General features: G+C 41.8%; 2 protein-coding genes across 2 annotated transcripts in view; one reads left to right on the top strand and one right to left on the bottom strand.

Annotated features, from left to right (window-relative positions):
* Positions 1 to 26,446, top strand: part of golga7bb (golgin A7 family, member Bb) — a 172,580-nt gene that overhangs the window by 16,633 nt on the left and 129,501 nt on the right. The window lies entirely within an intron of this gene.
* zgc:171482 (zinc finger protein) overlaps positions 13,942 to 26,446 on the bottom strand; it is a 52,143-nt gene continuing 39,638 nt past the window's right edge. The window contains exon 7 of the mRNA XM_034608360.1: positions 13,942 to 16,504. Coding sequence (XP_034464251.1) covers positions 16,483 to 16,504 — 22 coding nt within the window. The 3' untranslated portion in view covers positions 13,942 to 16,482. The remainder of the gene's footprint in view (positions 16,505 to 26,446) is intronic.

Below are 26,446 nucleotides of genomic sequence, written 5' to 3' on the forward strand. Positions count from 1 at the left end.
AAAACGTACCTGTAGAAATGCATACTAGTCGATGCTGGGGAAGCTAGATCCAATGTTTTCTACTGGGGTTTTATTTCATTTTCCCAAATAAGCCCCAAAAAAAATGATGATTTGATTTATTCAGACATCTCATATTTTACAACAAAAACAAACGTATCATGTAATATTTATGAACTATATATGTTTCCTCATTACAGCTTGAGTTTCAGAGCATGCAATCAAATGTTGTGGGTCAAGGCACCATTTATTGGTTTTATAAAGTTCAGTGGACTTTAATTCACTGTGGATAGTTAGTAAACGGATGACTGGCTTTTATTTTGATGGTGAACCGCTCTTTTAGAATAGAGCGAGTCCTGAGTGTAGCTGTACATGCACAGCCTCTCAGCTCTTGGTGACTGTCGCAACAAATTTAAATGAAAGTGAAAGCTTTCCCCTCCACGTCTTTCCTAATTTCACTCGCTTTTACTTTGTCCTTGTGTTCAGCCACACTGCTGCCCCAACCGATTATGTGTGAAAGGAACACACATGGCATTTGAAAGTAAATGCATATTCATTGTTATTACATCAAGAACAACATCGTTGTGGTGTTCCCATTTTCAGCACTAGACTGAACACTGCACACAGAAGTAAGCAGCGGTTTAAAATGTATAAAAAAATAATAAGAAATGGGCTTTTTGTGACATCTCAGTGCTCATTGCTCTGAGCGGCGGCTTCAGGCTTCAGAGAGGAAGATAACTACAAGAAGATCAAGACGCTTGTGTCTTTGTATCTTAATCCCCTCGACATTTTAAAGCTAGAGACTAAAAGCGTTGGTCAGACTTTGGTCATCTGTCTTGAACACAGCGAGATCAAGAAGCTACAGAGAGACGGCAGTTTCACAACGATTCAGCCGGTCTGTGCTTTTCCAAATGTTCACATCTACTTGGTATCACAAGTCCAAATGTAGTCATGTTTTAGTGCCTCTCTAATACTTAGATTAGCTTTTTAATGTGAGTTACAGTTCAAACTGTATTTTATAATGTTTGATACATATGTGTTTGAGCTGGTAAAGATGACAACATGACTGCTTCCCAAATATGAAGCCTCCTGCTGGCTGGCTGCAGTATTGCCTCCTCCGTGTTAGTGGATGGGACATGGACCACATTAAAAAGTCAAAATGCATGTCAAACGAATTTATCTCATGATGGTTTCTGTCATTTTAGGTAGTTCTTGTTGCACTGATGTATGATCAAGTGTTCATTTTTTGGGGTGTTTGGCTCTCTGTAGCGTCCAGTCTGGCTTCACTCCAACATAAGAGGAGGAATACAAAGCTTTGCCTAGAAGCCGTACTCTAACCTCTTGCTTGTAAATGCAATGATGGCTGAAGCGTTTGGCAAGCGACCATTGGCTCCACCATCACCACCTGGTCCCGGCAAGAAAGCATGTTTGGCAACAATGAAATGAGTTGATGGGGCGACCCGAAGGCCGAAGGGTTAGGGCGTAGACCATATGGGCACATTCGCCTTGAGCAGCAGGTCCCTGGTTTTCAACTCCTGGCCGGCCAGACTATTTGATCTCATTTCCTTTCTGTCCTTCACTGCAGCAATCACATAAAGGCATTAAAATGACCCGAAAAATAAATACAAATACATGAGAAGCAAAACAAATGATGTTGCTTTCCACAGCCGGAGACAGCTCTTGGCGTGTGGAGTGAAGGAATGAAGTTTGATGCTGAACTTGCAGCGTTTCTTTGGATTAGTAAACAACTGCTTGCAGCCAACTTATCTCTACGTGGACTGAAACACTACTGCTTGAATTATCAAAAAAAAAAACTGAAAACATCTTGAACACTACTGCAAAGTCAAAGTCTGAATTTTTTCTGTTCCTTCCTTTTTTTCTTTCTGTGACTCCCTCTCTCTCCGGTGCTGTCAGATTAATCTCAGTCTGTTTAAGCCGTGTAGCGTCATCGATGATAGGTGGTACTGAGATGCACAGAGATGAATGAGGGTGTTTGCCTCGACTATTACTCCCTCTGTTAGAGCGGAGCAGCATGAGCACCTCACAGCGAGTCTAGATCCGTCTAAATTTGCCTCTGGCGAGACCAAGGTCACTGAAGCCTTGCCATCACATTTGCATACTGTGTGCTATATATATATGTATATGTGTATATATAAGAGCTGAGGTCATTGGTGTTGCGGAACTACAAACATGATATTGTGGATGAATATATTTATCCTCTATTAATATATCATAACTGAATAATCAGTGTTTTTAAATGCATGTGTGATGTGTAAGGACTAACCACGTATTTAGCAGATACAAGCATCCGTGTCTCTGATATCTGAGCCTGGTGTTGGTGCCTATTTATTCCTCCTATTGATTCACTCCTGGTCCTCTCTCTCACACAACGTATTTCCCTCAGGGCTTACGCTGCTCCTTCCTGACCTTCATACAGCTCCCAAGTCTCTCTTCCCTTCTCTCTCTCTTGCTCTCTCTCTCTCACTCTCCGTGTGTGCGTGCTGGCATGGGGCTGAGGGAGCAGTCTGCTAATAGAAAGTCTATTGACTGGGCCAGTCACTCATTGCTGCTATTATAGCTGCTGTGGCCCTCTGGACGCCAGTCGATAAAAGCAGCTTGTCTCTGTTCTCCAGTGAGAGGCCTTTGTCAGCACTGGAGGAAAATTAAATGTTTGATCGACCACCTTTAAGATGCAGTTTATAGTGCGTGTGTGTGTGTGTGTGTGTGTGAGCATGCGTGAGATTTGTGTGTGTTCATGTGTGAGATTGTAGAAAGTTCAGGGAAAAGGGAAGCAGGTCTGACACTGCAACAGTTAATCCTCTTTGAGTGTCTCAGACTTTGCTGTGAGGAGTGTTTCTCTCTGTGTGGGTGTGGGTGTGTGCGTACGTGTGTGTGGGTGTGTACGTGCATGTGCGTTTTATGCCAGTGTGACCACTAATTCCCTGAAAGCTTGTTTTTCAGTATGCCTGGACTGCAAACAGCTGGCACAACTATCTCACTGTTGCTGCAGATCCATGAACATGCTTTAATGCCAAGTCTCTCCGAACATCTTTTGGCAGCAAAACTCTGAGTCATAAAGGACACAACAAATTAAACTTCAGTTAAAAGTGGACAGATAAGGGAAATGTTTATCTGCAGCGCGCTGGACTTGATATCAAACCGTGATTCTTCCTTAGTACTGACATGAATGCCCCTGGTCAAGGAACAACCCATTAAATAATCGAGCGAATCTTGACCCAGGAACATTTAGTTCACTCTCTATAACATAGATGGTTGTTTTTCGATAATTTCAAGCCATATTTAGGTAACTGAGTTTTTTAGTGAGTACAATTTGGTGCAGCTGGATTGAGGTCAAGGGGACTGTTGGGCCTTGGTGAAGGTATGTGTTCTTCTGAGTGCCATTGTCATACTACACAATTTTTTTTTTTCTTGGCTCATCTACGGAACAGCTGAACTGAAGTTGCTATCACTTTCTTTTTTCACATCGTGATGGCTGCCCCGGTGCAGAACAGTATTACAGACAGTCTTTTGTCCCATAACGCCAAAACGGAGCTCGTTAGAATGATCCCTAAGGTGGCGCTGGGGGACGGTGAGGAGTGTGTGTGCTCGACAGCGCTGGCATTCACACCTCGGAGGCGGAGACAGTGTGGAGGCTGCGCATCAAGGTCACTGTCAGCGGAGAATAAATAAGGGGAGACCTGCTTGTGCTTCTAATCTGTGGCAAGCTGTGAACTCCCTCAGTTATGCACACACACACACACACGCACACAGTAATCCAAGGCCACAGGGTGAAGGACCATGGTGAGACAATGGTATGCTGTGTGGATGTGTTGGTGACCTGTGACTGACTGAAATATGTGACGCCCATTTCTCTGGGCCACATTATCCTCACGAGGGTTCTGATCCCTCATAGCAATGTATGGCAGCGTGTCGGAGTTAATGCCGCTGTCTCGTCACCTTTGACATCTTCATGTCATTACCGGCTGGCTGTGGTGACAGGCCCAGACAAGGTCATCTCATCGGAGATTTCAAATGTCTTGAGTGCCAATTCAGTGGCATTAAAATCCAGTGTCAAAATTCAGCGCTTACACAACCTTTTGAGAGAGGTCTCAGTTAAGCTGCTGTGTCTGTCAGGAGAGTCGATCACGGCCGCGAGATAACTGGGAAGGAAACTTGCTGCTAATTCGGTCCCATATTTATTCTCGCGGCACGCGAGGAGGGAGAGCGGCTAATATGATTATCGCTAATTTCTGCCAAACTGCTGGTAAGATGGCTTAGGGAGAGAAACGCATCCAAACGCATAGACACGAGCACTCAGACACCCTGTGCTCTGCCACGCACACACATGCGGTCACACACACACACACACACACACACACACACACACACACACACACACACACACACACACACACACACACAGTGCAGGGAGACAGGCAGCTGCTGATTGAATTAAGGTAAAATTAACTGGGAACTGACTGAAAGTTGTGCTGCTTCCCTGCAGGCGACAATCCGGTTACTTTCATTAATATACCTGGCAGGAGCTTCACTGCCGGAAAGGAAGACACAGAAACACACTATGTATGGATGCATGTATGGGGGTGGTGTATAGGCGGTGGTGGTGGGCAGGGGGTAAAATTAGGATGAGGCAGTAGCCAGATGGAGAGGTGAGGTAGAGGAGGGAGGAGGAGGAGGTGAAGGCTTTGCTGAGTGATATCTGTGGTATGCAGGGTGTGAAGCGTGTCATCTGTCCTCTAATAGAAAACCGGCGTGTGGCCCGAGACCGAAATGCGAAAACATACTTTCCTTTTCCCTTCGCAGGCTCGCTCTCGGCTACTGTTGGTGCCCGCAGGACAACCGGCCCAATCACTGGCGGCTCGCTGCTGTCCACGTCCATCCATCTGACTTCCGTGTCTCTCTGTCACCTGTCACGCATTCAGCAGTGATGCCATTTCCCACAATTCTGTGATCAGCCTCTTAAGCAGGTTTGGACTGGGAGGTAGATTAGAGGACGTGTTTTCTATCCAGATTAATGCATCTGTTTACTGCTCCCTGACAAACGGTTATCTTTTAAATGAAAGACCTGACTGGCCAAACATACCTGCCATTAGTCCTTTGTGTGCTGGAAATACGATCTAATCACATCAACATGCTGTCAGTGACGATCGCCATTGTACAAATTTTAAAAGAGAATTACATGAGTGCTCTTTTGTGTCACAAGAGGATTTAGAATACGTGACAAATGAGACTTACTTTAATGTTAGTGCAGCTGCTGTTCAAGGTGGGAGTGACCTTGCTGGAGCTTTGAACAGTGAGGTTGCCATAATACCTCTAAGCTGACGCGGTCGGATTTGGTCTCTGAGGATCTTTTTACTAAGAAAGAGGGGCACCTGTCATAGAGAGTGTGTGTTTGTGTGTGCATGTGTGTGCAGTGGTGACAGTATGTGTGTGCCAGTGCATGGACAAGTTCTCAGATATCATTTGCCATTATTTTTGAAAGAAGATATTTTGCAGACTTCCTGCCTAATAAAGTCCCAAATAGAATCATCATCTTGTTTTGGTTTGTGGTGCTGACATGCGCGACGCGACGCTTGTGAGTCACATGTGCAAACTGTCAACTGCCTCGCACGGACGTCAAAACGGTCGCCGATTTTTAGGACGGATGGCATCATCACCCCCTTGGGATCTGAGATATATTAGCCGCCCATTCAAACCCTTGCAGTGTTTTTCACCCCACAGTGGCTGTGATGACAGCCGCCCTCTGGTTTGTGACCTAAAAGATTATATATCGCTCCGCAGCCCCAGTTAACTCCCCGGCCTTTTACATTCAACAGCACAGAAGACGAGTTTGCTCTGCAGGCACTCATTCCCACTTTCTCCTCCTCTAATGAAGGCTAAGTGCATTTTAGTGTTGTAATGGCTCTGTATTATACTCATCCCTTCATCCTGTTCCCTTACACAACAGTGACTGATTAAGGCCAAGACCCATTGATATTCTCCTTCAAACAGGAGAGGGGTTGTGTATCGTTAGAGGAGGTGAGTAGGGTTCATCCATTTTACTCTTTAATTATTCATTTCATGCAACTTTTAAGACCTTAAACATATGGGCCACATAGTATAGGGCGTCACACTGACTTACTGCAATGATTTATTTTACTAAATCTTTTATGGACTCTACCCTATGCTTCATAGAATGGCTTTTTAAAAATACATTTATTCATATAGCACCTTTCAAAACAGTCAATACAAAGACGCAAAAATAAAGAACGAGAAAATAAAACCAAGCTGTTGCTGCAGTCATGGTAAAAATGCCCATTAAAGGAGTAGAGACAATGACACCGTTTTTATTCCAATGGCTCTGCACGTCAAATTTAATTATACTAGTCTTTGGTTAAAGTGCACACGTTCTGCTTTCTCTTTAATTCACAGTCCTGATCCACAACATCAAATATTTATATTCAATTTATGTTGTGATGCAAAATTGAAAACAAGAGAAAATATGCCACTATCTGACTTCTTATTGAGTGCACCATATTTGTTCGTAAAAAAGTGTTAAAAGCTTTTGAAAATAAGAGGTTTTCAAATTATACTTATACAACTAGACGTTCTCTTTCTATGCATGAGCATTGTCCTTTTCTCTCTTTCTCTAACACGCTCCCTTTATGCTGATACATTCAAAAGTTGCAGTCGTGTTCTGTTACTGAGCTCGCCTTCGGTTCGGTCTGTGTTCCTTCATGTAAGGTAATTTTCTGCTTAGCTGAAACTCTTAATTGAGACATTAGATTTCTTGTTGTTTCCGCTCGAGGATCAGTTTTTTTACGTTGGATTTCTCTGACATTAGACATGATCTGCAGCAAAGAGTTATGTATCTCCTCAGCGCTTTGGCGGCAGTGGTCTGGCTGCACCCATAATCACACTGCTATTGTAGTAATAAAGGCTGAGGCATTTCTTCAACCAATCACAACTGTCTTGGGCAATGCAACAAACAGTGCCTCTGCAAAATAGTATGGGGGTGGGGGTTGTTTCGGTGGAACATTTGACTTTGGGGATTCAAGCACTGCCAAAACAATCACTAAATATCTGCACAGAACCTAAAAGAAAATTAAGACTCATTTCGATTTGGCTTATACCCACTGTCCACATCCAGTGAGTCAGAGTAGGCTGATAGTAGTGATATGATCTTAATTAGATATATTAGGTAGATCTTGCATGTGTCAAATTTAAAAACGTTAAACATTTTTTTTCTCAAAAATAGGATGTTCAACATTCGAAGCCGTGTCCCAATTCAAGCTGGACATTTTAGCATTTATTGTGCCAACACTAGAAAATTGACAGAATGAAGCACACTTAAAGACATGCTTATATGCATACTCAGGCTCTAGAGTCTGCTGTTGATTGACGCTATTCTCTCAAGATTCAATTAAGACTGGAAATGGAGCAGCGGCTTGTTGTTGAAAAATTAAGACAGGCTGCACACAGCGCTGAGTATTTCAGATACAGCATCATCAAGACTCAAAAACATGATATTTTTGAAAGAAGTGTAATTCAAAGCACAGATCCTAACACACATCTTCCATAATTTATAATATAAAGATTAGTAAGTGGTATGTACAGAATAGTAGAGTCTGGATTTGTTGCACAGGAGATTAGACCTATAGAAAATGTTGACGTTGAATTCCATCACAACTTCGATTTTCTCCTTTACATTCACAGACATAAGGCCGATGCACATTGGCCTCAGCAGTGGTAGCTATTGATTCTTCATTACAAATGGACATGAAGGGCAGTTGGTTGACAGGAGAGGGGGGAAAAAGCAGCAGATTAGCTACCTGTTAGCTTTGACAACCCAATTCCAGCTGCAGACGGGCTGTCCGTGCATGTGTTTGTGTGCATGGTTACAGATTTAGATCGGTGGTTTGGGGTGTGCTGTGCAGGAAAGGAGCAGGATGTTGAGATGACAGCAGTCGCAGAGGGGGGAAGCATCAGATGTAGCCGTCAGCGGACAGATAGATTTAATGCGTTCTCTGTCCCCCTCCTGAGCTGAGGCCCAGATACATACGGTATTAGGCCAAATGTTGCCTCACTGGCCCAGTTTATGTGTAGCCTAGTTTAGAACAGTGTAGAGATTGTGGGACATCCCTTTCATATCCCTTCACACTCCCAATCCACTTTACGTGGGAATGTTGCTTCTACAAAATGGGGCAATAGAGCAACTACATCAGATAAATCCCAAATTAAATGTCATGTTTTTAAATTAAGTGTCAACCTGCCGGCAGTTTGTGAAGAGAAACCATTTTATTTAAATTGAATGACTGTTTTTGATTGATTTGCCCGTGAATGTCTCCAGATGGTGAAATAGATTTTAGGTGTAATGAATCTTTTTGGTTTCATTCACACCATAAAACACTATTTGCTAAAACACTCACATAAATCTCTCAAACATAAATGCACACAGATATAAATTTACATATACGCCCACCTGTAAGTGCACACACACACACACACACACACACACACACACACACACACACACACACACACACACACACACACTCCCCTCTGTACGTTGGTGCAGTCAGGGGCTGAAACAACGAACGTGTCGGATCAGAGTTTTAATTAAATCTTCGGCCGTGGAGCATAAACAGCAAAAGGCTTTTTACCGAAAGAGTGTTTGGCACTTGGCAAAGCTCCCTCATTTGGAAAAACGGCAAGAGACAGATTTGGATTATAGCAGAAGCCAAACTGTGTCTGCTTGACTGGAGCTACGGCCTTGTTGTTTGTAGCCTAAAACAAGGTTAAAAATACTGGAGTAATCTGCCAGGGTTACTCATGGTTTAATTTCATTATTACGTAACCACTGGCCTCGGTCACAGAAGCAGATAGTATGAAGATTTACTACAGGGATGGCCACGTTCACACTGTTGAACAATATAAGTGTTGTTTTACTCATTTTTAATGTTTTTATTTGACCTCGAACTCAGCTGAACTGACACGATCAGGGATGTTCCTGAAAACCATCCTGAAGCTTTAAAGTCTTAATGAGAAGAATGGGATTGTTTTTATTACTGAATGCAATTTGCAACATTTTTTATAACATCAATAATAGGAAGTAAAACAATGAAATATTGGCCAATATATTGGCCAATATACATTTTTTAAATGAATCCTACGATGTCGTTATTAATAATTGAGGCTTGATATTTTACAGTTTAAACATAAACTTTATTTTAAATGACTATAAATAAAAAGAAAGCATAAAAACAATTATGTTGAACTTGAATTTGGTTTTTATGTGGGCAAACAACGGCAGATACGAATATGTTTGAGAAATTGGCAGATCTTTAGCGACTTCTGTTAAAAAATTGGACGGGCTCTAAAAATAATCAACCAAAATTGTCAGTTTATTTTAATATACCAACATTTTATTAACTTGGAGCTTGTTAATTTCTGAACTGTCAGGAAATTTAACAGTATGTTGTCATTAACTTTCGAAAATAGCTGAACCTGATGACTATCAAATATCCAGTTTATCCTTGACCGACACATTAGAGGAATAAAAAATGAGACAAATCAATTGAAGGGTGTCCAGAGAGCGCATACCTCCGTCAAGGCTAAAGCTCTCACCGTGTTAGAGAAAGTGAAAAGTTCCAATATTCAAAACCAAGATGTGCTTCAAAATCGAATGGCCTCTTACTCGAGTCATTCCCCGTCAGTAGTTTTTTGTGCGATTCTGCTCAACAACACACACACACAAATGCAGATAAAAACATGACATCCTTTGAAAGAGGTGACTGAGGTGGACACATTCTATGTCATTGACGATCTAGTGTTGTTTCAGATGCATGATATCTGCCAGTGTCCTCAATGCAATAAATCGTCCACAGTCTGGTTCAAATTTGGATAGTCTCAACAAAATCGTGAAGGAAGATTCCGATCCATTCCGATCATGACTTTGTGTTAATAAGATGATGTTCGTTTGGGAACTAAGATGCATTCAGTGCTGCATATGCGTCTGCAGCTGCTTGTGTCACCACCCGGCAGCTTGCGATCCACTGCCTCAAATGCCAGCAGGGGCTGTGGGGCTGAATATTGTGATGGCGACAATGATTTCTGACAGTGAAGCTTTGACAGCCTCTGACAATGAACAGCCTGCTGCACGGAGCAGAGCGGCGCGGTGGAAACTCGTCGCTACTGGGACTGTCTGCGGTCAAATCCCCACTGTTGTGTGACAGTCGGCTTAGGAGCGAGAAGACACAACAGGTGAAGGGAGGGAAGTCTAAACTATATGTCTTTTGTCCTTCAATCTTAGAACTGTGTATTTATGTAGCAAGTAGGGGCGGGACAAAGTATCAATACTGCAACATATCGATGTTCTGACTCATGAAATACCATTATCAATATACTGGTGCCAAATATCAAGGTTTACTTCTTGGTTATATATGTATATGCATATAGTTTGGACCAATAAATGGCTATTTTGTAGGGTATTTTGTGTTTCTCTAAACATACAGTATATCATGATGTATTGTTATGATACATAACTCAGGGCTCTGGGCTCAGCCCCGGATGTTTTACTGTACGCCCCTGGTAACAAGACAAAAAGAGACATTGTGCTGTGCTTGTTGTCTCTTTGTTCTTTGTGATCAGTGTAAGAGGTTTTTTTGTTTTTCGAAATGAATCTCTCTCTACATCCACTCTGCTGTAACCTTTTCCATCACACACACACACACACACACACGCACACATTGTTGTTATTCTACTAAATGAAAGCACAATTGAATCATAGAGAAGTTTAGAACATTGAACAGCCTGTGTTGTTTCTCCTCTCAAAGCCGTTCCTGTTTGTTCATTTACCAGTTGTAAGGAGGGGTGAGTCAGTATTTATAAGTGCCTCGTACTCATTTAGAGACCGTGCCGAACAGTATGAAATCATCACAACACACTATCTCCTGTGGAAGAGATTTAGCTTTGTGCGACCCCTGTGCCCCCTTACGTCCTTTTTAAAATGTCAGCTGAAGACGAATCTCCTCGCTGACATTTTCAACAAATGCTTCTCATAATGATGCGGTTGTGCGAGGGTCACACACAGGAAACTGTAACATCCAATCTACTCGCTCTCTCGGTACAATTACTGTGATTTACGGATTCTCCTTCGTGTGTGTTTGTGGGATGATTACACAATCACTTATCGCAGCTAATTCGGTGTGAACTCCACAGCGAGGCCGCGCATGCGAACGTTTCAAAAGAATGAGTTCAAGGAGCCCAGTTGTTAACTGCACCTACTGTAGAGACATTACCTTTGCAGAAACGCATCCCAGCAGAATGTGGGGTTACAGTGATAGGGTCATGAATATGGATGAGCCAAGATATCATACCTTACCGTGGGCTAAGTGGAGCGGTGGCCTAGTAGCCTCACACCCACTGACTTATGGTAGGCAGAGGTTGGAAGGCGCGGTGGAAATGACATAATACTGGCTTTAATGTTTTATTTAGCTCATCTCCTGTTGACTACAGTGGCCCATTAAGAGTGCACAGCATCTCCTGTTGGCACTGATTTCCTCTGCCTCCTGCTGCTCTCGCTTCCCTTCACTGCACTTGTTTTTTATGCATTTACCATACATCTATACGAGGTGTGGACCTGTAGGTCGGTGATGGTGGTTATGACTCGGATCCTGCAGCAACGGAAAGAAAGAAACGTCAATGTCTGATTTGGTGAACTTCACATTAGGATACAAGCAACTGTTCCATGTGAATAGTTTGGTTTTCACTAGAGATGTTCGGATACGATTTATCCCTTCCCGATGCTGATTCACATTTCTGGACATTGCGTATCGCCTGATACCGATCCAACACCACTGCATTTACAAAAGTTGAACAGTAGGCTGCTGACGTTTTGGACGAGCGAAGAAGAAATAAAATATTCTTTAATCTTCAACCATTAGCATACTCGCCGATGCCCTGCCCAGCCGTTTCCGCAGAATCTGGGGCATTTCTGATGCTGGTTGTTATTGGGCCGTCTCTAGTTTCCACTCAAGAATATTACAGGAAAGCAGATAAACATTTTGCTCTATTGCGGAGATCTCATGCTGCTCAGTGTAACTGTGCTCATGTTGGAAGTTAGTGGGTTATTATCCTCATTTATTTCAGCAAGATGTTAACGAAGGTATGCGCATGTGTGTGTCTGTGTGTGCGTGTGTGTCTGTGACTTTCTGCCTCTCTTTAATTTTCAAGAAGAAACACCAATGTTACAGAGGAAACTTAAGTTTGAGAAGTTCTCCATCACCCTTTTTCATCCACTTTTTATATTCAACGCAAGTCTCCAGGTCAACACAGGGTTCACAGAACAAGACACACACACGTTTGTACTTAAATCTTTGTGAGGATACACATAATACATTCCCCAGCTCATTACCCTAACCTTAACCATCCAAACTAAATCCTTAACCTAAACCTTATTCTAACCCTAACCCTAAAACCAAGTATAAACCCTCAAACAGTCCATTGAAAAAGTGAGGACCGGTCAAAACGTCTGCACTCTGTTGGGTCTATGCTTAAAGTGGTCCCCACAAAGGGATAAGTACAGGAACACACACACACACACCCACAGTTCAGTTCCCACCTCAACGCTCTTTGCTTTTCACATGTCTCCTACTTTTCTGTATGAATTAGTGATGAGTTGTCACCATGGTGAAAGTCTGTATTATGAGTGTGTATGAAGCACTCCAGTGTTCTGCTGCTTTACTCTGTGTGAGTTGTGAACCTGTAGGTTGGTGATAGGGATTTTGAGCCGAAGCCTGAGGCAACAGCCAGAAAGACACATCAGATATCTTAGTGTTTTTAGCTTGTTACAAATATACCAGTATATAGTTATGTTTTTTAGAAACATCACATAGACTGTCAATTAGAAATAGTGAAGTAAAATTTCTAATGAAATCTTCAGAATATATGAATAATGAAGAGGTTTTATAATGTCTATTTCCCCTAAAGCTTGGCGTACACTGTGCAATTTTAGAGGTGTTGTTGTACAAGGAAACTGCTAACGATTGAAACCCCAAGCTCGTCTCCTTTCACACTGCACTTACACGTCAGCCCCTCCAGTCTGTTCTGGTTATTGTCGAAGAAGAAGTCAAAGTTTGTTTGCTTTCACGATGCTAATAAGAGAGAAACACACTGCCTCTCATAGGAGGAGGAGGAAATGTCAAACAGGCAGGTATTCTGTTGGACCATCGTTTTTGGTCCATATGACGTGTCGTGTTGCTATGCCCTGGTTTCACTTTGACTAGTTTTTGCCATTTCACGCAGGCGCCGTGACAAAAAAAAAGTGCCATGTTTAGGGAATTAAGGCAGAAATTTGGTCCAACTCTGAAATGAGTCATAGCAGAAATCTGGTCAAGAACGGGCTCAAATTGTAAAGTGCATGCAAACGCAGCTTAACCTTGTAAAAACTTAGGTTTTTTCATACACTGCAAAGCAAGTCTATGATATTATCAATCTATGTTGGTCATCTGCTGTGCTGATTGAGACCGATCTTGATTCATCTTGTTTTTTTAACATTTAAACAATAAATGACTGTTTAAAACGTCCCAGCTCACACATTCAATAGGAGCACATGTCTAGTAATGCCTCTGCTTGTGAAGCTTTATATTCTATATTTTTTAAGTGTTCTGACATCGGTAATGCGTTATGGGCACTTTTCATTAAATTGTTAATATAGAAATTATAATTATCATTAGAAATAAAAAAGTACCACTATTTTTTTTGTTGCAGTTTTGTATATTTCACAGCATGACGTTGTCCACATTTCGTACCCTTGGTATCCCTTATTTGTCCTTTCACTTCTAAACTAGTTATGTTTAGTAACAGATGACCACTGCCATTAAAAGCAAATTCTCCCTCTTTATCTACGTGGTGACACAGACGGACAGAAAAAGAAAAACACAGGTCTGGATTTTTGCAAGAGAAAATAGATATAGTTGTCATCTTGGTTGTATTCATCATCAGGTGTGTTTACAAATGTGCTCACAGTACACAGCTCACAGCGAGGCTCCCACTGCCAGTGCAGCTGACAGCTTCACATACACAGACACCCACCCACAAGCATCGTATCACACAATTCCTACCCATAGATACATCTCTGTCATATATTATGTAACATCTGCTAAAATATGTGACTCATGGCACACTCATCCCCTGACTGTGATATCAACACACACAGACACCGCTTCTATTGTGAATGCACCAGTGCTGGAGAGAGTCCGTGTAATTAGTCATCCAAACAGTCATGATGCAAAGAGAAAATGCCAAACGACTCCTTGTTTTTAGATATTTTTTTCTTTTTCTTCATGGCATTACCGGCGACATCGGGGTTGGTAATTTTTAGATGTCTTGTTAAAATCCAACAGTCTGCAGTCCTGTCGCCGTTCTTGCTTTCTAATGAATCCGCTGGCAAAACAGTTCCTCTGAGGAGAAGATCTTTGTGATGATGGTGGATGTCTTCACGAAAACAGCAGTGTTTTCTGCAGACGCTAGAATTTGGCCCGTCATCACTCGCTCCTCGGTTCATTTTCACTGATGCTCATCCATTCAAAACAAAAACCCACCCTCCAAAAGACATTCTCATTTTAGTGCCAACATATTTGTATTTTTCAATATAAATATCCATAAGAAGTTCACTCTCCTTTTCTACCGTAGCAGATAAACACTATATAAATACAAAACTTCTTCTGAAAACACAAACTTTGCCTGCCGCCGCTGCTTATTTACACAAACCACTTTTTTTTTTTTTGCTTTGTAAAACAATTTCACTTCAAAAACACATTGCTATGGTTGTTAATACTACAGCGCGATTGCATAAAAAAACAATTACTCATCCAAATGTCTGCAGAGGGAAGAAACGGTTTCAAATCAGGTCGTTCGTAGTTCACTCTCCTAACCGTGAAATGAACAAAGCAAAAAAATAAATAACGTTTTTAATGTGTTTATAGAGGAAGAAAAAGAGCTTGAACCAATAAGAGCTGACAGAGCATAGCTTAGCATTGAGCGCTGTGTTTCTCTGTCCATGTAGAGAAACGCAGCTCAGTGCCGATCTCAGTGCCAGCACAGGAAACTGGAGCGTATCTGCTCTCTGAAAATCTTGCGCTGCTCCAAACCATTGTTAAAACTCACTTCACAGACGCTCTGACTCTACAGATGGAGGCGTTTTTAAACAGCGGTGACTGGTCTAATTCCTAGGCATCAAAAGGTTTCGTTTTTTTGATGAATAAATTAAAAAGTTGAAAAGAAGCCTCTCCGTAGTAAAAGATGACCTCTTTGTTCATGTGCAGAAATGCATTACCAAGCTATCTCTAGAAAGCAGCGATTTTGCCAAAACGCGCAAGCAGTAGGATTTAAAAAAAGGCAAGTAAATGCAAAGTTTTCGATTTAGCATGCACTGAATCACACCCCGGATTTATTGTTCGTTTTCTGCTACATGGAATGGAGTATTTTTTTTTTTTTTTCTCCTCAGGCTATTGCAACAGAAAAATAAAAAAATATTATCTACACAACTCTCAACAGAGAGGCGTTAATATCACCTTTGAACTGCATCTGACATCAGTTTTCAGTGCCGTGGGAATGTTTACATCTGTACATGATTGACAAAGAAGTTCACTTCAGAGCAGGAGCTAAAAAGTCTTTGTGCTGCTTTTCTCCAGGGTCGTCTGCACCGCAACCGCGCCACGCAGGTTTCTGATTATTTGGAACATGAAAAGATGGATTTCAAAATGACACACTCACCATCTGAAAAAACAAAACAAATTAATGCTACTTTTACAGACAACACAAGATTTAAAACCAAAAATACTTCATGCAATCTGTAATGTCTGAGGTCATTGGGGCTTTTCTTGTCCTTGGATTCAAACGTCTGGGCCTGAGTTGGTCTCAAGTGGTCTGAGAGTGAGCCATGCGCGTGTCACCATCAGCGCCGCTCTGTAGGAAGTGCATGTAAAACGGCCGTGTTGAGACGTGGATCACTGTCGGAGCACTTTGGGAACGGTTAGTTACAGAGTTAGTGTAACTGCTGCTCTATGACGATCATTGTAATGGTTATCACCGCTCTGGGCAACGCACCGACATCAGTAGAATTTTTAGGATTGTGGTTCACACAGGACTTTCATGGCAGCCGCAGCTCCTCTGACGGCCGTGGCTGTCTTGTTGAGAACTCGTATCAAACACTTGGGTGCTGAATAAATCGCGGAGATATATTTTAGATCAAAGTTAGAAATAACACACTCACAATGACCCGCAAATGCACACCGCAGATGCAGGCATGGATGCTCATGATACCCCACACACACACACTTACAAACACACACATACATGAAGTTACTCGGCACTACTTTCTCATACTACTTTACTCGGACATGAGTCCTCTTTTCTGAATTTGTTTATTCCGGTAATCGCCGTCTTCATCTCTCCTGCTTTTCTGAGTGTCCTGTCACGGTGGCTTTACTGCTGGTGTTGCTTCAGGCTGAAAACAAGAACACAGGAAGGAGTTTGTTAGTCTTGCTTGTCTCTGAAACGGACAGATCTTACAAGACATGGCTCTTTAACCACAGGAAACATTAAGCCCACGGGGGAGATGCACTCTGTCGCTACTCTGTCCTCGGTAAGAAATCTCATTTACCTGAAAACCCACGTCACAAGCCTTGCGGTGTAGAGAGCAAAAATAAACAAAGTCTTCATGGTAATGGAACAAAACAAATGTGCAGAAATGCAGCACTGTAATCCCCCATTGCTTTTATCCCTCTGCTGCAATGAAAACAACTCCATCTTACTGGGAACGACAGCTCTACTCTATGAGAAGCATTATCCAATAATCCCATTTCACAATCTTCTCATAATTGCAGCCGTCTATTATGTCTTCCATCTGGCTGCTGCCCAAATTTAAACGAGCCAGAAAGATTGACGCGTAAACCCCCATGTTTAAGGTGCAATAATTACTGTGGATCCGGCCTTTATCTTGAGCTATGTTGCTTTTTTTTATCATGACGCCAGTTGCTGCGGCTGCATTCTGTCGCTTTATCACCGCGAAACAAAGCAACTACAGACGCAAACGCACCATATTTAATTAAAACAAAGAAATAAGATGGATTCAAGCTCATGCTAAGCTACAGCCACCACATTACATGCGTTAAGGAGGTTGTGTGTGTGCCCCTGTTTGTTTGTCATGTTTGTCAGCAGGATTACTCGAAAACTACCAAACAGATTTCTTCTAAATTAGGTAGAGGGATGGGACATGGGTCAAGAAAGAACCTGTTAAATGTTGGCATGAATTCAGTCAGTCTGGGAGATTTTTTTCCCAATTCATGGGTCTTGGTGAGAGTTTGGGCAATTTAATTTTTTTAAGTGGAAAAGCCTGCTAAAAAGGTTGACTCCTTTCCCTTTGCCAGTAGAGGAATTTGCCTCTTTTATGAATTTTTTTTATGAATTTATGATAACATTAAGGTAAAAGGGCAAAACTCTTGAGTAATCTTGCAGCTGATCTTTGTGTAACTTAAATCTTTGCAGCTTTTTGCATAATTGCTCCTCTTGTCAGATTAAGGTGTTGTTTTATAATGTAATTTTGAAATGTTTTCTGTCTGCTGTTACTTTAGTTAGGGACCAAATGAATACCAGGCAAACATAAAGGGAGAACACGTCTGTCTTCATACTGGCCATCGGTCTGATTCTGAAATAAATTGCATTTTTAAAACATCACAACAAATTCCACCGTGTTCATCTCTCTCCTTGTTTAAATGTCACTTCTCCACCGTGTCCTAATTGGAGGGTTGCCACAAACACACACACACACACACACACACACACACACACACACACACACACACACACACACACACACACACACACTGAGACACAGCCAGAGGAAGGAGGGGGAATACACGGGCACTATAGCTGTCAGCACCTATCGCAGTAATGGCTGTTAAAACAATGGCCTCTACACCCTGTCTGCTCTGTCAGGACGGATCTGGCACTTGGAGCGGTGAGGTAGTGAGTGTGGTGCTCTGGGAGTGGACAGGTAGCACTGAAGATGGAGGGAAGAGCAGCAAGAGGAGAGGGACAGAGAGAAAACTGTGGTGTGGATAGAGGCGTCAAAGATAGAAATCCCTTTTATACAGACATCCCACTGTGTTGCTGTCGGGTAGACTCCTCGCTATGTTACTTTTGCTTGTTTACACCAGTGACTGAATCAGTGACACCTTTCACATCACTTTTTAAAACATACCTTTAAAAAAACCTTTTGTTAATCCCAGGACATTTTATGACCTACATCAGGCCATGTCTGTTTTTTTACATTATTGTTGGTCTACTTTTTTTTATCTATTCCCTGTTCTTATTAGCTTTAGTCCTGACATATTTTGTTCCTGTTTCAACCATGTAAAGTCCTTTTGAAAAGTGCTGTTTAGATAAAGTTTGTTATTTTCATATAAAGATAGACCAAAACATCTCAATTGCCCCCTGGTGGCAAGCTGCCGCATAGACCATGAACCTCGCTTCCTCCATGTTAGCAGATGGGACATGGACCAAACTAAAAAAGTCTAAGTATACATAAAGTACATTTTCCCTAAAGATTGTGTCTGTGATTTTCGGTAGCTCTTATTACGCTGATGTCTAAACAGGGTGAGACACCATGATAAGCAGCTTGACTTGCGATTGGTTGGGTGGGTACATCGGCTGACTTTAGACCTGTGACTCCTCCACGACTGCAACTGTGCAGACTCTGGCTGCAAATTACATCACCAGTTCATTATCCACAAAAGTTTGGCTCTATTTATTTCAGAATTGCTGGATGTGGAGATGTTGCATTATCCATGTTTGTTGACAGTCATTGGTTCACACTGAACCAAACAAGCATTAAAATAGAGAAAAGCAACAAATCATCACGTTTGAGAAGCTTTGGATCGACACTGACTTGGTAGATCAAGAGATTATTAGATCAAAGTTGTTGCTGAGCAATTGTCTGTCTATTGACTAATTAATAAATTGAGTAAATGTTGCAGAATCAGTCAAACGACTATCCCTCTGAACTGTTCCCTGATTGGGCTGTTTCTATGGGAACAACACAGTACAAAGAATTATGGGACAGTTGTGAGTGTAGTGAGCATGAGCTGCCTAATATCTTCTTCTGTTTTACATGCATGTTGAAGCCTAGTTCTTTTTCTCACACTAAACTGGTATATTAACACTGCACACAGTCACACATATTGCTATTATTAGTACATGCATTGTTCAGTTAACAATTGCAGCCGGTCCTTGATGTAGGAGGTAAAAGATGAATAGTAGAATGAGGGCAGGAAAGGTGAAAGAGCCAAGGAAAGTGGAAAGCAGGGAAATAGACGGTGAGACAGAAGTAGCGGTGAAAAAAAGGTCATTGTCTCTGAGTGAAGGGGGTTGTTAATACACTAATCCAATAATCTGTCCCAGCGCCTCATATGTGGGACGCAAGATGTTCGAGGAAGAGAATGTGTGTGAGGGCAGAGAGAGAGAGCACGGATCTGTGTGTCCGAGAGAGAAGTGTTGGCGGGGATGTGAAGGTCACCTTGGAATGCTGTGTGTGCGCGCAAGGTAAACGTAGTCTGGCAGTAGCAGTTGCTAAGGGAGCCAAGCTATGAGTCCCCCACCCAACCCCTTACCTTATTAACATCAGAGGCAGTGACGCTCTGGGCTGTGTGCGCATGAGTGTGTGTACGTGTGTGTGTGTGTGTGGAAAGAGACACAAAACGTGTTTGTGTGATTTTTTGTTTGGGTTTTTTGGGCAGAAGGTGTGAGGGAAGACAAGGACAAGTGCCTATGGGGTAAAAGAGGGCAGCCTACAGCATGAGGCTGCGTGTGCGTGTGCGTGTGTGTGTATATGTATATCTGTGTGTTCAAGTGTGACAGAGAAGCCCTGTGTGAGGAAAGTTAACCAGGGACAGTCCTGAAATAACCTTTCAACTTGCCTACAGCAGGGAGAGGATGCACACACACACACATATTTAGACCGTCACACACACACACACACACACGTACATGCTGCTCCATCAGCAGGTCGATGGCTCAACCATTTGCATTCAGTTACTTTACACTGAAGCACTGTAATCTCTTACACTCGTTGCCACCCTCCCTCTTGCTCCGTGCGCCCTCCCCTCCTAAATGTGCATTAGTTTATTTTGTATGTGTCCTCCGTGATACCGATGCTGAATAATTACCAGGGTGAGTAGGCTAAATGGATTGTCCCCAACCTCGCCATTATACCCTTGGGCCCTGCACTAGCATCAGCGTCAACATCACACAGTCATACACAGGCGCAAACAAAGGCAGGCCCGAGGTCGGACTTCAACAACGAAAAAAAAAAAAAAAGGACCACACGATCCTTGTGAGCGATGGGAACATGAATAATATTATACGGCTAGTTAAAGCCACACAGCGTCATCGGTCAGAGATACAACCGTGCTGACACTTCCCATCAAGTATCACGCACTTTACAGTTTGCTTTGTTTTCTCTTTTGGACTCCAAGGAGCTAATTAGGCTCTTTATTTTAATGCAAGTATACTTGGACAAAAACCTTTCAGGCAGAATAAATTTGCTGGTAATTGTTGCATAAAAGCCATCATAGCCTTGAGGTTATTCTACGCTGTGGCTGTGCGGGCTCCTTAACAGCACTTTTTCGGGTTCAGACCACTGGATATTAATAATAATAAGAAGAACAGGGTTGAAGCAGGTAGTGCAGGATCTATATGATGAAGCCTGACTGATGAATCAACATGCCAATAAGCAGATATTATTGGCACCAGTGGCAGATTCACGCAGAGCGATTGCATTACATAAATGTTATTGACGCGGTGAGGTCAATTTTTTAAAAATGTACTGCACAGTAGCTCTATAATTGCTGTTACAGTCAGTTTTGATTAAGACTTTGTTAAAACATTTACATATCCTTGTGAAAACTCTTCATTAAATAGATTTGAGGGATTGCATTCAAGAAAAACAATATATTATTTACATATACCTCCAGGCAAATGTTTCAGAACAACATTTATTATTCAAGATTTTCATTATAAGGATTCATGAAATGTTGTTATACATTTTTTTATTTAATGTTTACTTTCTTTAATGGAAATGATATATCGTTCTGAAAGTTCAACCCAACACAGAAGTTTTCACAAATATGTTGGTTTCTTTGGTTTCTCTCTTCTTTCCTGTTCATCTCTAGATTGTATATAAAGATTGACAACATGACTGCTCCCCGAGGCAAAAACACCTCAATTGTCACCTGGTGGCTGGCTGCAGTTTCGCTTACAAATCCCCACCTTCTCCGTGTTAATGGATAGGACGTGGACTAAAATAATAAGTGACATTACAAATAAAAATTTTCAAAGATGGTTTCTGTCACTTTAGTTCTTATCACACGGATGTTTTTCCAAGTGTTTTTTTATCCAGTAAGTTAAAGTGTTATGGTTTTGAGACTGGCTCATGATATTTCAAGCACGTTTATATGCAAGACTTCGCTACTGCGGCTCCATCCCCCGATCACTACTGAGCAGACCCTGGCTCCAAATGTGTAAGATAATTTGGCTTTAATTCTGGATAGTGGGAGGAGGTGGAGACGCGTCGTCCATCTTTATATACAGTCTACGAGCCTACCCTAACACAATAGGGTTTACTGTAAGTGCAACAATGGAACTATGTGATGTAACCAAATCTCATGTCTGTTTAAATTCAATGTATGAATAGTTTATGCAAAAAACAACATGGAGGCCAATGTCTTATTACATTTTGAATTATATACCTTCTATATGTATATGTAAGGTTGTAGGGACCAGTCTGTGACTCAATTTGTTAAGTACGGTTTTCTGGTATCAGGCTTTTCATACTAAAACCCCCATGTCGATGTGACAGAAGAGTCAGCTCCTTTCTGTCCCACGTTCATTCCCCTTCATCTTTGTTTGTGTTGCCTTCCTGCAAACTTTCCATCTACATATTTACCGTGTAAAACAAATAACTAGTATTCGAGAGCGCTCGAGCCAAGAACCAACATGGGAATTTAATGTTCGTCTGTGTTGTTAGCTCAGTCTGCTGCCCCCCCCCCTGCTACTGTCTGCCGGCCAACTAAGTGCACTGGCTTAATTGCAACATACAGTAAACTGTAAAAGTCTTCTGCCAAGTTTATCTAGTTATATCTGTGCCGTTATCATCCTGTACAGCTCCAATTACAGCAGCTAGTCGACTGTGGGAAGTCTGCACCATTTCAAATGACCTGCAGCTGACTGTGTATGAAGCAGATGCACGGTATAGATAAGGGACGCTGGCCGCCAGATGCATCCAGCTGTTTAAAGAACAGAGAAATCTGTTGTTGTTTTATGTTGACACATTCCTAATGCCACGCAACACACACACGCACACTCTTTTCATGGACGTTTCTTCGGTGAGAGCTAATCCCCAGCCGCTGGCAGCCGTGCCTCAGTCTCCTCCAGAAAGCTCCTTACCGGGCCAAAGCTCATCCCGAGTGTGAAAGTATACTCATGCAACACACAAAAGATATGAACACACACACACACACACACACACACACACACACACACACACACACACACACTGAGTTAAGGTGGAAGATGCTACGTCACTTTTGCTAAGCAGCATCCACCCTGTAAACAACCCAGAGAGATAAATAATTTTCATAGCCGCCTCTTCAATAAGTACTCGCACACATTTCTACTTTAATGCACATTAACATACACACAACTAAACATGAGTAAATACATGCTCTTACTTTTAAACTGGCCTTAGATGTTTTCTTGTCTCATATTTGTGATGCAGTGTTACTTTGTGTGTTTTATGATTTTACTTGCATGTCAGCAGAATATTGACATGTGCTTATGATGTGTTCATACCACTACAATGTGCCAAAGGAGGAAATATAATGCACTTTGAAGTACGAATAGATGGAGTACGTGAATGTGAGAGGGAGCGATAGTCTCTGACAAACACTCATGTACCTGTATTATGTTTCACCTGAGTGACTGGGTGAAGGCAGAGGAAATGAGGTCGATGAGATGGAACCTTTGTTCTTGTTCTGTTTCCCAGAGGATCGATACCACAGCGCAACTGAGCTGGCAAAGCTCTACTTCCAGAACCAGTGTTCACTCACACACTTCACATCCGCTCGTGCTTTGAGGGCTCTCTCGTGGACCTTTTCACACCTAATGCACAAAGTCTGTATGTATGCAATCGTGCAGACGCTGCTTCAGGGAAATAACCTCAATCCTTCATACTGCAGTACTGAAATAAAGAATAGGAAGTTCCATGTTTTGTCAAGCAAATGATAAAATTACTATTCTGCTAGTATACATATACATATAAATAAATGTGTCTATAACTAGATTTGAAACATGAGTCTTACATCATTAGTCACAAAAATGCTTCATCACTTATTCCCAGTAAACTGTATGAAAGTGCAGCTATTTTATTTTTCATAAAAGTGTGTGTTAATTAAAAGTAACGTTTCCGAAACCAATCGTACTAACATCTGAGAAAAAGTCAACGTCAGAATAAAAACAAAACAGTTAAATAACATTTGCATTATGCATTTAAGCAAAAGTTGTTTTTGTAAACTATTGCACTGGAAACGCAACAATCTTATGAAGACGTAAAATCTGTTTGTGTGTGTGTGTGTGTGTGTGTGAGAACTTTGTTGTTATTGTAGCTACACTCAATGAACTTCCTCCTTTTCTCTTCACAGACCTCTCTGTAACACCACCCTGTCCCTCACCCTCCTCCATCCATCCATCCATCCATCCATCCATCCATCCATCCATCCGTCCATCCATCCATCCATCCGTCCTCTTCATCCTGAGCACTACAGCCCTGTAGCTGTCAGCAACACTGGCCTCACCTCAGCGGCCTCCACACATCTGCTCGTCATCTCTCTGGTTCTTTCTCAGGACAATGTGAGGAGGGTTTCTCTCTTGTGCTGTTTTGTTTTTGCTTCCTCCTGCTTGTTGCACATTTCTGTCTCCAATACGTCCTTATCGATTGGATCCCAGTCTATCTCTGGCCATTTGTGCCTCTTTCTCAATCTCTCTATGTCTTCCTGTCTCTCTGCATCTCTCTTCCCATCTGTCTCTCTGTGTCTGCGGTGTATACAGCAATGTCTCTTGTGTCTATTAGTCTTGCTTACTCTCTCCTAAACATCACTTGCTCAGTGTGTCTGCCCTCTTTTCCACAATGTGCCAGTAAAACTAACAGAAGGGGAGATTTGTGAGCCTCCTGTTTCCCCTTGATTTACAGCTTGTGTGCAGATATGTTCTAAAATTACGCTGATGCACTGACCCAAGCTGACTTTGAATAAGAGAAAGTTTTATTAGGTGTTCAGTTTCTTGCTCAGTGTCAATGAAAACTGCCTTGGACATTGCAAACATCAATTCTGTGACCTTAAGTTTCACCTAGAAATAGAATGAGACATAATGATGGAGTTACATATGGAACCTGTACACCTGCCAGATTCTGTGGAAAGAAATCATCAGCATCAAGGACCTTTTATCATCAAGCCACCTTCCGTTTCTCTTGTACTGACTTAAGCTGTTACCTCCGCACCTCTACAGAAGCTCTCTGAATAGAATGATACCACTCTCACTCACTAAATGTTCCCTTTGGTGAATTACAGTGCGCCCCAACCACACTCACCTCTGTGCCTCATCTGCAGCTTTAGTGCCAGTCATGTACATACATTTTATTTGTCAGTTCTTTGATGTGAACCATAAAAGACCATTTTAAATAGAGCCGTGCATTTCTGTAATTAAAAACTAGATTAAAAATACAAATCACCCTAATTACCTTTGTTCAGTGTGCTTGTCGTCCAGTGAGTTTAGTGCAGTGATCTGACTTGTTTTAAGATACAGACCTTGATTTCTAAAAGTTTGGAAAGATCAACAAATCTCTTCTTCTGGAAATAATGAGTCTTGATACTTGAAATGATAGATTTTCTCGTCATTATTGACACACACACACACGCACGCGCACACACACGCGCGTACAAAATCTTTCGCAGAACTTGGTGGGATTATTTCTTGGGAAGTTATCTCCAGATTATACTTTTCCCAAGATGTCTGTACAAATAATAAATCTGCAGAGACAATCTAAAGCTTATATTGATCATATATCATCATATGATAAGTGAGATCATGAAGATGTCACAAAATGACGTCATGCACAGTTCAAATATTGATTTTATGAGGTATCTCTGCACCTCTGGAACTAAAAACACGCCCTAAAGCTTAAAAAAAATAATTTGTGATCATACGGTAGGAATGACAATGGCATCTTTGTTATTGGTTACAAAATGGGAGCTTTTGCAACATCACATAACATTATTATAAATGACATCACAATGACATTACCATTTCTATTAGTATTGCTTGGGGTATAGAGCACAAGCGCAGTCTGCATCACCATTCGGATGCTTTTCATTTACTTTCTGTTTTCGTCCCCTCCTCCTCCCCTCTCTGCATTTCTCATCCTTGTTGTTGCCCTAGTGTTTTTCACAATACACCCACCACTCTCTGTCTCAGAGTTAACTTGTTTGCAGAAGTTTGGTGTGTGTGTGTGCAGCCCTGACAAGTTTTGCTCCAGGGTGGATAAATACGACTGTTTCAGCTGAGGAGACACAACTCTTTTAAAAAAAGACAAAAAGGGAACAAGAAACTGCCTCGGCAACCAAATTACATCCTCAAGCAGCCTTTTATCAGACAAACACTCCATAGCACACTTAATTCCCCTTATGTCACTTTAAATAGAAAGAGACTTATACATGCACAGTATAGACGCACACACAGACACACATGACTACACTGCCTGTAACCACGCTCACAGCCATCCCATTGTAAATGCATGAAATGTAATGGGTCCATCACACACTTTCTTCCTGCTGGTGGAAACATTGGCTGTGATTACATTCTCTAAACTCTGTGGTGAAAATGTCCAAACCTCATTGTGCTCTATAATAAATAACCCTGTTTCCTTAATGCTGCCCCAGGCTGCTCCACACCTCTTTACATGGCTTAATGCATATGTGCATTATGAACCTACTGAATTTCAAATTTTATTACGAACAGTATCTACTTCAAGTTGTGTCGCTATGCTTTGACAACACCCTTACTGGATTGTTTGTCAAATACAAATGAAAGCACTCGCAATGGCTTCCTTCTAACATACAGTTGTTAAGGCTGCTTAGAATTATTCAAGCTGCAAATATACTTTAGCTGAAGGGAGATAAAAATGTTGATAAGATTGCACACTTTCCTCAGGGGTATCATCATGCTGCACTCAGAGTCCACCTTCTGTCACACCCCCTGTACACCTGGCCTGTGAGCGGGGCTTGTTTGTTAGATTGTCTGTTTCGGAAAGTAACAAGCTGTCTCTCTTTCCTAGGGTTTG

This window comes from Hippoglossus hippoglossus, chromosome 15 (assembly GCF_009819705.1).
Source record: "Hippoglossus hippoglossus isolate fHipHip1 chromosome 15, fHipHip1.pri, whole genome shotgun sequence".
In the NCBI taxonomy this organism is placed as follows: Eukaryota; Metazoa; Chordata; class Actinopteri; order Pleuronectiformes; family Pleuronectidae; genus Hippoglossus; species Hippoglossus hippoglossus.